At 51.1% G+C, this 12347-nt stretch overlaps 6 protein-coding genes across 6 annotated transcripts; 3 read left to right on the forward strand and 3 right to left on the reverse strand.

Annotated features, from left to right (window-relative positions):
- Positions 1-122: 122 nt before the first annotated feature.
- ASPACDRAFT_1859115 (uncharacterized protein) lies at positions 123-551 on the reverse strand (the record flags this gene model as incomplete). Its single annotated transcript, XM_020197652.1, has 1 exon — positions 123-551. One exon carries the CDS (start codon positions 549-551, stop codon positions 141-143), a length of 411 nt encoding a protein of 136 aa, XP_020052765.1. The 3' UTR covers positions 123-140.
- Positions 552-1314: 763 nt separating this feature from the next.
- Positions 1315-2421, forward strand: ASPACDRAFT_34489 (alkene reductase; the record flags this gene model as incomplete). Its single annotated transcript, XM_020200044.1, has 1 exon — positions 1315-2421. The coding sequence occupies one exon, from the start codon at positions 1315-1317 to the stop codon at positions 2419-2421; it is 1107 nt and encodes a 368-aa protein (XP_020052766.1).
- A 480-nt stretch (positions 2422-2901) lies between these two features.
- Positions 2902-4528, forward strand: ASPACDRAFT_81152 (60S ribosomal export protein NMD3). Its single transcript, XM_020205807.1, has 2 exons — positions 2902-2970; positions 3032-4528. The coding sequence occupies exons 1-2, from the start codon at positions 2912-2914 to the stop codon at positions 4488-4490; spliced, it is 1518 nt and encodes a 505-aa protein (XP_020052767.1). The 5' UTR covers positions 2902-2911; the 3' UTR covers positions 4491-4528.
- A 462-nt stretch (positions 4529-4990) lies between these two features.
- Positions 4991-6973, reverse strand: ASPACDRAFT_125030 (fungal specific transcription factor domain-containing protein). The gene is made up of 4 exons (XM_020196780.1): positions 6536-6973; positions 6043-6465; positions 5735-5970; positions 4991-5655 (listed from the first exon to the last, which is right to left on the reverse strand). The coding sequence occupies exons 1-4, from the start codon at positions 6779-6781 to the stop codon at positions 5151-5153; spliced, it is 1410 nt and encodes a 469-aa protein (XP_020052768.1). The 5' UTR covers positions 6782-6973; the 3' UTR covers positions 4991-5150.
- Positions 6974-9527: 2554 nt separating this feature from the next.
- Positions 9528-10843, forward strand: ASPACDRAFT_46591 (uncharacterized protein; the record flags this gene model as incomplete). The annotated part of the gene is made up of 5 exons (XM_020201809.1): positions 9528-9560; positions 9618-9728; positions 9793-10020; positions 10073-10603; positions 10697-10843. The coding sequence occupies 5 exons, from the start codon at positions 9528-9530 to the stop codon at positions 10841-10843; spliced, it is 1050 nt and encodes a 349-aa protein (XP_020052769.1).
- A 313-nt stretch (positions 10844-11156) lies between these two features.
- Positions 11157-11855, reverse strand: ASPACDRAFT_125033 (uncharacterized protein). The gene has a single exon (XM_020196781.1). It carries the CDS (start codon positions 11744-11746, stop codon positions 11258-11260), a length of 489 nt encoding a protein of 162 aa, XP_020052770.1. The 5' UTR covers positions 11747-11855; the 3' UTR covers positions 11157-11257.
- Between the last annotated feature and the right edge of the window lie 492 nt (positions 11856-12347).

A 12347-nucleotide genomic window follows, 5' to 3' on the forward strand; every position in this document is an offset into this window, starting at 1 on the left:
TTTCTAACTAATACATATAACTGTTTACACCTCAAGACCCGCCTCCATAACAAGCGAGGAATCTTCTGGCCATTAGCACACACTCATATCAAAGCTAGTCAATACCCTTACCTCACGGCGGACATAGAATGGATGTAACGTTAGGCTTGGTTTTTGAATGCTTCGACCTCGACCTCAATCAAAATCTCCGGGAAAGCAAGGCGGGGAACTGAGATAGCAGTCCAAACTGGTCGGTGTCCAGGAATGCGTTTCTTAAGCTTCTCGACCAGATAGTCGTAAGAGGCGCCCATGTCGACGTGGTAAGTCCGGACAAGATAGACATCTTCCCATCCTTTTAACCCAGTGGCCTGAAGTACCTTATCAACGTTCTCAAACGCAAGGTCAATCTGCTTCCGAGTATCGCTAGCATCGAGGTCTCCTGAATTGGTCCAACCACCCTGCCCGGCGCATTTCACAATGTTCCCGGGGAGAATAACCGCTTGGGAGTAGTGACAGAGATCGCTGTGCTTCTGGCCAGCACCATCTTCGTTGACATAGGTGAGGGATGCCATATTTCAATATCGTGGACGACAGGGCAATGAGGGATTGAAGCTGTTTGAGAAGTCTTTGATCCTGGTGGTCCGGCTTCGACAATTTATAATCATTGCTGCTGAAGAGTTGCGTACTAGGCGGCGAGTTATTTGCGTGGAGATGACGTGGGAGCTTTTGGGGGCGTTTCGGCAACATGGAAGCGCTCTTGTTGGAGATATGTACGAAGTAAGACATGAAAACTTGGCAGGTTGTAAAGACTTCGAATCTCAATTCATTACGTGACTCTAGTGGCCACATTTTCTACACGGCTCTTCTCGCTTTCATTGCTGTGGTCGAACTGCACATGTGTAGGGGAGATGATGTGGACTTTTTCCGCCTTCCCTGGCCAGGGAAGGGTACAGTCCACTGCGAAATCTCTCAGTGACTCGAAAAGCGATGATAATTACGATTGGCATTCACATGGTGACATACAAGCTTCCTGCATGGCCAATTTCATGAGTACTGGATTTGTCATTTTCGGTTTGTCATGCTCGATGTGATGTTGGAGGTGCTTGGTGGTTTGGAGGTGGTACCCACAATCCCCCAACAGCCCTACTCGCGGCCAGATTCTGCCGTGGCAAAGGAAGCCAATCTCCAAGGCCCTCCGAAATTATATTGATCATAAATCCCAGCTTGGGGATTCATTTCATAGCATGAAAAACAACCACTCTGATATTCAATTCCTAAACAAGAAAAGGGAAATACCACAAGCATCCAAGACACTGCCACTGAAGTCGATCCGCCATGGCGCCCTCCAAGCTCTTCGAGCCTCTGCAGATCGGAAACCTCCATCTCGAGCATCGAGTCATCATGGCTCCGCTCACTCGACTCCGCGCTGACGCAGAACACGTCCCCTTATCCATAGCCAAAACGTACTATGAGCAACGAGCATCTGTGCCAGGGACGCTGCTCATCGCCGAAGCCACCCAGATCTCAGCATCTGAAGGTGGGATACCGCATGGGCCTGGACTTTGGAGCGAGCCCCAGATCCAGCGCTGGAAAGAAATTACCGACGCCGTACATGAGAAGGGTAGCTTCATTTATTGTCAATTGATTGCGCTGGGTAGGGCGGCTGATTCCGCTGTGCTTCGTGCCGATGGCGGATATGAGCTACACGCCCCCAGTGCGATTCCTATAAACCCAACAATGCCCGTTCCCAAGGAATTGAAGGAGAAGGAGATTCAGAACATCATCAATGACTTTGCGACAGCGGCGAAGAATGCAATGCGAGCTGGGTTTGACGGCGTTGAGATCCACGGAGCCAACGGCTATTTGGTCGATCAGTTTCTTCACGATGTGTCAAATCAGCGAGTCGATCGATGGGGTGGCAGTGTTTCTAACCGCGCACGGTTCGGCCTGGAAGTCGCTAAAGCCGTGGTGGATGCTATCGGGGCTGAACGCGTCGGATTCAGACTCAGTCCGTGGAATACTTGGCAAAGTATGAAGATGGCCGATCCCGTTCCTCAATTTGCCTATTTTGTCGAGCAGCTCACGCAGCTGAACCTGGCCTACCTGCACCTCATCGAGTCGCGCGTCATCAATAATGTGGACTGCGAACAGGGAGAGAGTAACGAGTTCCTTCTCAACATCTGGGGCAAAACGTCCCCCGTCCTTGTCGCGGGCGGATACACCCCGGAGAATGTGGAAGCTGCTCTTCAGGGTGATTATAGGGACTACAATGTCGCGATTGTCTTCGGACGCCATTTCCTTGCGAATCCTGATTTGCCGTTTCGCATCCGCCAAGGGCTTGCTCTCAACCCGTATCATCGAGAAAGCTTCTATACTCCTGTACAAGAGAGCGGTTACATCGACTATCCCTTCAGTACCGATTTTGCCAAAGTCAATGCTTAATCCTTTTCCTGGAAGACTTTAGACACGCGTAGATTAAGGTCTTAGAGAATAGAATCAGATAGTATAGCCCCTTGAGGGGGTTATCTTGGACCATTGTCCTGTATCTTAGCAAGAAAAGAATGCTCATAAATATTTAATTGCGGTGCGGGCCCTTCTTGCACGGAGAAACTTCATAGTGTGGTACCATTATTGTACTGGGAGAATAGAAAAGAGTTAGATTGAGATTCCAATCTCCCAATAATAGCCACCTCACACTTTTTTTTTCTTCAGTGGCGAGTATAGCTGCTCAAAATGTGACAGAAAGACTGCGATCAAGCCTCTGCTGTCCTCTTCCTATCTATGGTTCACCGCCTTGATTGATAAGCAGCACTCCGAACAGTCACGTGGCTGCGGATAACGATAAGAGGAAAGGGAGTATTTCTAATCTTATCGACCAACCCCGCGGCTTCATCTTCACATCAACAATCATCGCCACCCGGATTTCGTTACGATGGAGCAGGAGATTCCCATAACAATAACGCTCGATAACAGCGAAGAGTCTACTCCTACGTAAGGATATCAGGTCAAAGATTCTTTTCTCATAGTCCTACTGCTAAACTCTAATCTCCAGGACACTATGCTACGAGTGCGGGGCGCCCTTAAAGGGAACGACACTCTGCACTGACTGCATCAAAACCTCGGTCGACATCTCGGCGGGCATTCAGCGCGACGCGGTTGTACACTATTGTCGGGACTGCGAGCGATGGCTCTCACCCCCCGCAACCTGGACGGTCGCCGCCCCGGAGTCCCGCGAGCTATTGGCTCTGTGCCTGCGCAAGCTGAAACGCCTCAACAAAGTGCGGGTGATGGACGCCTCGTTCATCTGGACGGAGCCGCACTCGCGGCGCATCAAGCTCAAGCTCACGGTGCAGGACTCGCTGGACAACGACGCCCTCGTCCAACAGAGCTTCGAGGTTACGTACGCCGTGCTGTACCTGCAGTGTCCGGACTGCAAGAAGTCGTACACGCACAACCACTGGCGGGCCAGCGTGCAGGTGCGCCAGGCGGTCATGCACAAGCGGACATTCCTCTACCTCGAGCAGCTGATCCTCAAGCACAAAGCGCACAACGAGACGATTAACATCAAGGAGGCGCGCAACGGGGTCGACTTCTTCTTCGCGCAGCGCAACCACGCAGAGGCGTTTGTCGACTTTCTGCATTCCGTCGTGCCCATCGAGGTCACCAAGTCCCAGACGCTGATCTCGGAGAACATCCACACGTCCAAGAAGTCGTACAAGTTCAGCTACTCGGTCAAGCTCGTACCAGTATGCAAGGATGACCTCGTCGCATTACCGATCAAGCTCGCGCGGCAAATCGGCAACATCGCGCCCTTGGTGTTGTGCCAGCGCGTCGGCACGTCGATCACCTTCCTTGACCCCAACACCCTCCAGACCGCCGACCTGCAGCCCAAGATCTACTGGCGGGCGCCGTTCACGCCGCTCGCAGAGGCGCCCAACCTCGTCGAGTTCATTGTCCTCGACATCGATCTCACCGGTCAAGGCGAGGGCAAGTGGCAACTCGCCGAGGTGATGGTCGCGCGCGCCTCGGACTTTGGCGGGGATCGGCAGTACTTCACGCGATCGCACCTTGGGAGCATCCTGCACCCAGGCGACTCGGTGCTGGGTTACATGATCACGGGCGCTAACTTCAATAGCCCCGAGTTCGAGGCCCTCGAGGAGTCGAAGACCTACGCCTCCCGGATTCCCGACGTGGTGCTGGTGAAGAAGCACTACCCACGGCAGCACAAGAAGAACAAACGCAATTGGAAGCTCAAGCGGATGGCGGTCGGGGAGAGTGAGCTGCTGCCCACCGACCACGAGCAAAGCCGCGTGGAGAACGATCTCGAGATGTTTCTGCGGGATGTGGAGGAGGATGAGGAGCTACGGGCGACCCTCGCGCTGTACAAGAACAAGCCCAAGGATGATGAGGTCAGCGTGGCGGGGACCGAGTGGACCGATGTTGAGGTGCCTAAAATCAACATGGAGGAGCTGTTAGATGATATGGATGCGTTTGAGATTCATGAATCTTAAGTGTACATTGTATTCGCGAAGTTTAACGAACAAGATGCTACATCCTGGTTAGTCTTGCTGGATATTTTCTCGATATGTCAATCTTCATAGACAGAAGAAGGAGTGTATCGGATGATTGAAGTCCCAGGAAGAATTAAGGCAAAACATGATCATGCCTTGTTAACTTACTTCTGTGTCAGGGGTGATTATGTCATGCTGTCATATGCTTGGCCCGAGGCTTCGCCGGTCAGGCTGCTTACCGCCCGCCACGCCACGATGATACATAGTCCCGTCCGTAGAGAGCCTTAGCTAGCGAAATCGATCATTCATCCACATCCCTCACTTTTTGATAGATGATTTAGGTCTGAACTTCGTCTATACCTCGTGTTTGGCACCCCACATGTTCTGCGCCTCCTTAGGTTTATTATCCCAAAGTGTCAGGTATAGATGACTGGGGTGTAATTAGCAATGGATGCATCCAGAGATACTGGTTCCAAAGTTATACTTTTGAAACACGAGTCAATTGAGGTCGGGGCCCGTGCCCTTACACCTAATGGATTGGAGGTAAGTTCTCTCCATGTTCCCCTTGGTAGGGATCCGCGGAACGCAGGTGTTCCGCCAAACAAGCTACACGTACAGCACTTATAATCTCGGTAAAACGGGTATTTATAGCTATGTAAGTCACTGAGCAGAAGTGACAGGCATGAAATCAGCGAACTCGGCTGGGAACTCGAAGTCCAAGGGAATTGTGATCGACGGGTCTATAAAGGCAGGGTAACACTCCCTCTCGTTGGGGGTCAATGTTTCAGACAAATCGGACGGAAAAGAATTGGTCATTTTGTCGGCCCAAACGACTGTTCCAGGATGATGAGCGGTGGAGACAGGGTCGCCCGCATGAAAGGTTTGATTGTGAAGCTGCAAAGGTCGCACCTGGGTTAGCGTAGAGGTGTCCCTGTCTTCAGCGACATTGCCCCTGCGGCTCTCCATGTCAGAGAAGAGCGACTGCGAGAGGGCAATGAATTCCTCAAAGAGACGTTGTATGACCGTGACGGGATGACTACTCGAGATACTGGGCAAAAGAACCCTCGCCACAGTCTTGAGAAGGTTTAAATCTCCCAGATTTGACGTCGTCACGGCGTTGCAGAACAAGACGAAACACGCGGTCAAGGGGTAAAAAGTCAATGTCCTGTTTGAGAAGAGCGAATGGTCAGCGCTGCGGGCAATATGGCACAGAACGATAAGAGGGGGGAGTCCAAATGACTAACCAATGGAGGAAGCCAATGGCACGGTCTTTCTCGTTGATTAGACATATAGACAACAGTGACGATAGCTCTTGACGAGCAGATTGGAGAAGCAAATCTCCCGACCCAAAGGCCCGCCCTTGAAATTGATCAGAGAGATAAAGAATCGTGGTTCGGATGGAATGGTGCGCGAAGCGAATGGCAGCAATCTCGTTCTCAGCATCAAGGCCCATCCAGCATTGTGCCGAAGACGCAGATATCTTGTGTTGTAGTCAGCGTCAGAACACATGCTTATGCGTCGGGAATATAAAGCTGTTGAGGTAACATCGTACCTGCTCAATTTGTTGCTCAATCTCATCCACCCGCTGTAATAGCGATTCGACGGAACAGCGCGGGGGAAGTTGCACTGAATGAGAGGCGCTGGACAGGATGTTCTTGAGTAATGATAATGTGTCATCCTGTACTCGGGCCATGGCAATATAGATTGCGAGAAGATCGGCGGTTGTGTCGTGAACATAATCGTCAAGCATCCCGGGCTCGATCTCGAAGAACGTTCGCGAAGGTTCGAATTTCCACGCGTAATTCTTATCTAGCATATAACACCAAAGAGCGCAAAAGACTTCCTCCTCTGTCCTGGGTTTCCGCTCTGAGTCAGGACTCGCCTTATCGAGTCCTAGGTCAGTGGCTATCCGACAAGCAGTCCGAGTCAGTTCGTAGCAAAAGTGGGTGTTGCCAGAGCCTTGATGGAGGAAAACCTATTGCATCTCCGTTAGAAATCGACAAAAGCACGTTGTATCACAGTGTGAGGTAGAAAATTATACCCACCCCGCAAAGAAGGGCCTGAAGAAGTGAGAAGGAAGGAGTGATTGTGAGTCGAATGCGCTCTAACGCTGCCTGTGCGGCGCGTTTATATTCGACAGACCGAAGTCGCAGATGGTCGATGAGCCCGTCATCGTGCTCCCCAATCATGAGAACGGTCATTAAAAACTTGTGAGCGGCGGCGTTGACGCAGACGCTGAAGATGTCTCTCTCGTCATTCGAGACATCGTCGGACAACAGCCTCAAACACATACCCTTTAGGGTGGCCTTAGAAACGTGTTTGAAATAATCTGACACGTATATTCCAAACTTGGTACTGCCGATGTCTTGCTCAACCAAGCAGAACCGTATTAGCCCCGGCGCGCATAGCCGTTTCTTTTCATCCTGGTATTAAGGACGCTTCTTACCTTGTAGTATCCAAGTCAGAAACTCAAGAGGCACGCCTCGTTCATCCTGGAGGGGTGGTCTTAGCCCTTGCGGGGCGTGAGTTGCACGAACCAGAGCTGAGCGTAACACTTCCTGCGCTTTGCAGACCAAGCCGTGCTCGAAGTGGCCCATATGGCCTGGAATCTTAAAGCGAGTCTCGATGGATCGATTTAGTGGCACCCACGCAGCCAAGTCACAACCAGCTGGTATTGGCTGATCACTACCTGTAAGCTTTGCTTCTAACCTGGGTACAGGTGTGTTGCTTGTTTCAATTCTCCCAGTTGAGGTCTTTGGTGCTTGCTGTAAGCCAGACCCTTCAATGGACATGTCAGTCTCAATCAACGCGACCTGCTCAAGTCGACTAGGGGCGACTGCCTGAACGGTGGTTGTTGCTAAAGTCGTCGTCTGAACTTTAGGATTTAGAATTCTTTTCGGCAGACGTCGCCGGATCCGCTGTCTTTGACAGGAAAGACCTTGATCAAGGCAATTGCTACATGGTAATCCTCGATTGCACCGGACCTGGACAGGAGATCAATGTGAATTTCGTCCCTCTAAACTGCCAAAAAAAAGTTTTGAGATTTCAAACTCATTATGAGGGATGATAATTTACCTTCCGCGCATGACAAGAATCGCACTGTGTAGATGTCAGCCCAATTACCTTGGTGGGGAAGACCGGCAGGTGGAATTACATACAGCTGGAAAGGGGTAGATCTGTTGATGATTGTAGTCTGTGGCCTGCATGGTCTATCATTGTTCTAGAGCATCAGATTCCAGGCTCCTGTGATTATTGCTATCTTATACAATAATCTCAAGTCGCGAATACCGAAGCGAGAGATGTAAGGCGCAGCAAAAGCTCTGCAGGCTATTTTGACTGCTATTTTGACTGTGGCGAAGACTTGACTTAGTTATGCTTGGCGATTAGTAATATTTCACCCGGCATTGCTATGCACTCTCAGGAAAATGGACAAAAAAACCATGTTACCACCAAACCTTAAGGCTTGAAGCCCCACAAAATTGCACGGTAGCGGAACAGTACACACGCCAATTGGCCTGGTTTCGTCCGCCATGAGACAATCGCACCTTGCTTCGAAAGAAGATTGTTACAAAATCCCCCTCCCCGACGGGTGAAAGGGCTGGAAAATGTAGCAATAATACCGGGGTAAAGGGGAGGTTGACAGACAATTGGTTTAGTCCTGCTCGGGAACGTGTACAGTGCCTTGTAGTTCACTGAACGCCAAGCGCCAACGCCACCTTCAACCTCGAACTACTAGGTAACATGAAGAGCACAGGGCCATCATCCAAGGTTTAACAATGAGAATATTCAACGTCACTTGGCTCGCAGTGACGCCAGAAGCCAGGTCAACTATTCGCGCTGGCTTTGAATGGTACAGTAAGTACAGCATCAAGTAAAAGTGAATGTTGTATCTAGCCACCCTCGTCGGGGCCCGCGGGGCCGAGCTGAGCCTCACTTATCAGAATCGGTACATATACAGTTGCAGGGCAAGGTTTAGCCTGTTGTGAGGCGCGATTGTGTTTATGGAAGTGATTACATCTTGGGTGCCATGGTTCAGAATAGGCTTGGCATTCGGTCTAGGTACGCCGGTGATACACTCCGAACTCCCTTCGTCTCATTCTTTCTTTCCTGCGTAGATCAAATGATGAGTCGGCAGCCACTTGAAAAGATTATTCCAGGAACCGTGACGTCCCGTTGAGTAGTAAGTATGAGAGTCTCACTGCAGCTCAGCAAGGTCATACTCGCCCATCAAATTTCAACTTCAGTAATCGCCTATTGAGGCCACAAACATCGGAATTGAAACCCTCTCAGTAAATACCCCTTTTCCCAGAAATTTACAGGATCGCGACCGAACAGGATACATCCATGATCTGGGCAGGAAGCGAAGGTTTCTGTTGAGGTGATTGGGTAGGGATGCCCCATACTTATTCCGAACCAATGGGAGTTCCCGGTTACGCTTAGCCCACCGTGCGCGCGCCCCGCTCTTATGCCGAACCCCCGGCTTGGAAACCCCCCTCCCCCCCCCCCCCGAGCCGGGACTGACTCGGGATTGTATGTTAATCTTGTCCCATCCTGCAACTCTCAGCCAGACAAGGTTCATCTTACTGAAAACAGATACATGAAACCTGAGACCCCAAATAGAAAGAAATCTTCATCTGGAGACTATGCCAGTAGCCCCGAACAAAAATAGCCGCAGTATTGCGCTCCAAACCATGACAAAGGCCAAGACAATGCGCCCGCGAAAGCCTGCGGTCATATTCATTGTCAAAATATCTCTTGCACCGTCGAATAAATCTCCGATGATCCTTGGTCAGGGACTTGAGACCTCGACGACAATCGGCCTCGACCTCATCTTGTTGAATGTTCTGACCTTCCATGTCTTTTATGATGAGTTACTTTGTTCCTACCTCGCGTATGGACTTGCAAATTGAACTATACAAACATGAGCCGAGATATACAAGCAACGATTGCGTTACGGGGCACGTGATCCTCAATCTAGACTCCCCAGTCGACATATCGCAGATCACCGTTACCCTGCTGGGACGGTCTATTTCAAAGATGGAACGCTCAAGCCACATAGAATGCCATCAGGTATCTTTTTTAGACTACCTGTGGCGCCCAGTGAAATGCAGGCTAACCTGATCCAAGCTTATTCAGGAATCACTGCAGATATTCCCCCCATGCGGGCAGCTGGATCAGAATACCTCGAGATTCCGGACCTTAGGCCCTAAGCAGTACACATTTCCATTCTCCCTAGCGGTACGTACCCTACCCTTTAGATGACCAGCGTAATACTGTTAGTGACCAAACTTCCCTCTGCCAGTTTCCTACGGTATCAGGATGCTACAAAGCACACTCGACCAAGTGCCTGGAGAAACAGTCCCAGTCCCAAACCGAGCCTGCGCCACCCGTCCGAGAGCAGGAGATGCCCCATTTGCTCCGACGGCTTCCTCCCTCCACGGGCAATCGTTCCGGCCCGGCCGAGATTGCATATGCCGTCGAAGCCAATGTTAATATTGGCGGATTCCTGAAGCAGTCCATCAAGCAGGTTGTGTGACATGCACACTTTCAAACATGCCCTTCTTGCTGACCCAACAAAGCAGTCCCGCAGAATATTCTTCTGCCCCACATCCAGCCTCCCGCCACCCCGGCAGTCTCTCTCGCGGCACCGCGCCGTCATGATCCGGTGCCATCAAAGCACCAACGAAACCACCGCACAAGAGGTCACGGCGGCGATAGCCAGAACGTACCACGTCAGCATCGAACTCATGTGCGGCGCCTATCTCCACCTCGGTCAGCGACTACCCATCAGAGTGCAAGTCACCAAGGTCAATTCCGCCGATCACGACCTCATCTTGAACGATTTCCAGGCGATGGTCGTCGAAGAAACGGAGGTGCGGGCCGCGGGCCAGGTCCGGGTCCAGCGTCTCTCGCGTATCCTGCGCACCGTGAGCAATCTGCGCATGTTTGTCTGTCTTGCCGAAACGCCCGTCGGAACGACGATAAACATACCGGATGATTTCTGGGGCGGGCAACTCCTCCCGACGGTGATCACGCCAACGTTCGAGACGTGTAATGTGCGGCGCAGCTATAAGCTTGAGGTGCGGCTGGGGTTCAACAGCCGGCCGTCGAAGGTATGCGATCATCACGAAAATTCTTCCCCTGCAGAAGGGTACCCCGCACGAAAACACCGGAGTCCGTTCTCTGACTGCTTGATTTTTACGCAGGTCCAGACGAGAATCCTCGAAGTTCATTTCCCGGTTCATATCGTGGCGACAGAACCTGCGCCCATTCCAAGCTCGATTCTGCGGTTCTCCGAAAAGCAGCAGGACAACGCGGAGGATACCATTCCATGGCAAGGTATGACCCAATGATCTATTTATAGAGATTAGTATATTTATGACTGGAACACGCATTGCTGAAAGGAAGCGGCCTTCCAAGTATAACACAACTTCCGTGACGATTTCTAGGGAATCCCTATCTGGATAGTAGAATGGTTGCCTACATGTTGTGATTGCGCAAGGTAGCTTATGTAGTGTATTTGATGTGTCGTTGGGTAGGCTCTTGGTAGCAACTTGGTTTTGCTGGTGTTGGAACAATTGGCTACGCTACCAAGAACCAGCAATCCAATGTAGTTAGACGCTGTGTTTTTGTATCTGGAAGGATTTTTACGGCTATGGACCATCAGCGCCCCACAATCGAAGGCATTCGGACATTGCAACTTGCGGGTTTCTATGAATTTAACATACACCACCCCCCTTTTGCGTCTCCCTGTCCGCAACCAAACCCTAACACAGAATAGCCATCACCACAATACCCACTAATCCCACCGCAGACTTTGTGGTAATGGTGACAGCACGCGCCCCTCCCGTTGCCGACGCCGTCGCAGCAGTCCCTGACTTTGTGGTCGAGAATTTCGTGTCCTCAGTGGTCTTGGATGTCGAAGTCGATATTGCTTTTGTTGGCGTGGGGAAGGAAGTGGCAGTGGCCGTAGAATTGACATCGCCAGTGCACCAGACATCCGCCCAGGCGACTCCGCCCTTGTACAGACAATCAGTCAGATCCTGCACGGATTGTTCCACGGCAAGAGCGTATAGCGCGCAGTCGTTGTTGTAGGGCCGCACCCCAGCCGGCAGCGCGCACGAGTCGAAGATGGTCGAGTAGTTGGCTTGGTTGGGCACACCGCAGGCGGCATCGTGGACCGGGAGTTCGTATTGATAGGAGGTTCCGCAAGCTGTGGAGGTGGCGGCCGCGCCGGTTGCTGTGGCGGTGACCATGGTTGGCGTGATATGTGGTTTGACGGGAAGAGGTATAGATATCAAGATGCAAAATATTAGAGGACGGAAACTACCAGATACATATCAGAAAAACCAAAACCATTTTGTGGATGAACCTTAGCCTTGAAGGTATATATTGGGTCTGTCTTCTTTGCCAAGATGTCTTCGGGGCTATATCACGGGCGCGTCAGCCGGGCTTTCGGCCGCCTATTTTTAGTCGGGATAAGGCCTCTAGAGGTACGACATTCCTATACCCGCTGTAAAATAGAGTGTGAGCTGCACAGCCCTGTCACCGATATAGGGGGCCACTACCATGTAGCACCCCGCTAACATGCGATGACGGGGCCCTCGGATTCCGGTTATGGATGGACTGAAGACTTCCCACACGAATGTAACGGGGAAATCAGATCAGCTCAATTCTTATCTGCTAAGCATGAATTGATGACCTTGATGACTCTAGGAATTATCTCCCTTGATCCTACCCTCTTCCCCTGCTTATTATCTATATGCAACAATTTCCACTCCTTCAAATTGTCTATGATTTCCATTTACGATATCGTCTTAATGCCTTTCCCTTAGCATTGACTTTACAGTTCCTTGC

Source organism: Aspergillus aculeatus (genome assembly GCF_001890905.1).
Source record: "Aspergillus aculeatus ATCC 16872 unplaced genomic scaffold ASPACscaffold_16, whole genome shotgun sequence".
Classification (NCBI taxonomy): Eukaryota; Fungi; Ascomycota; class Eurotiomycetes; order Eurotiales; family Aspergillaceae; genus Aspergillus; species Aspergillus aculeatus.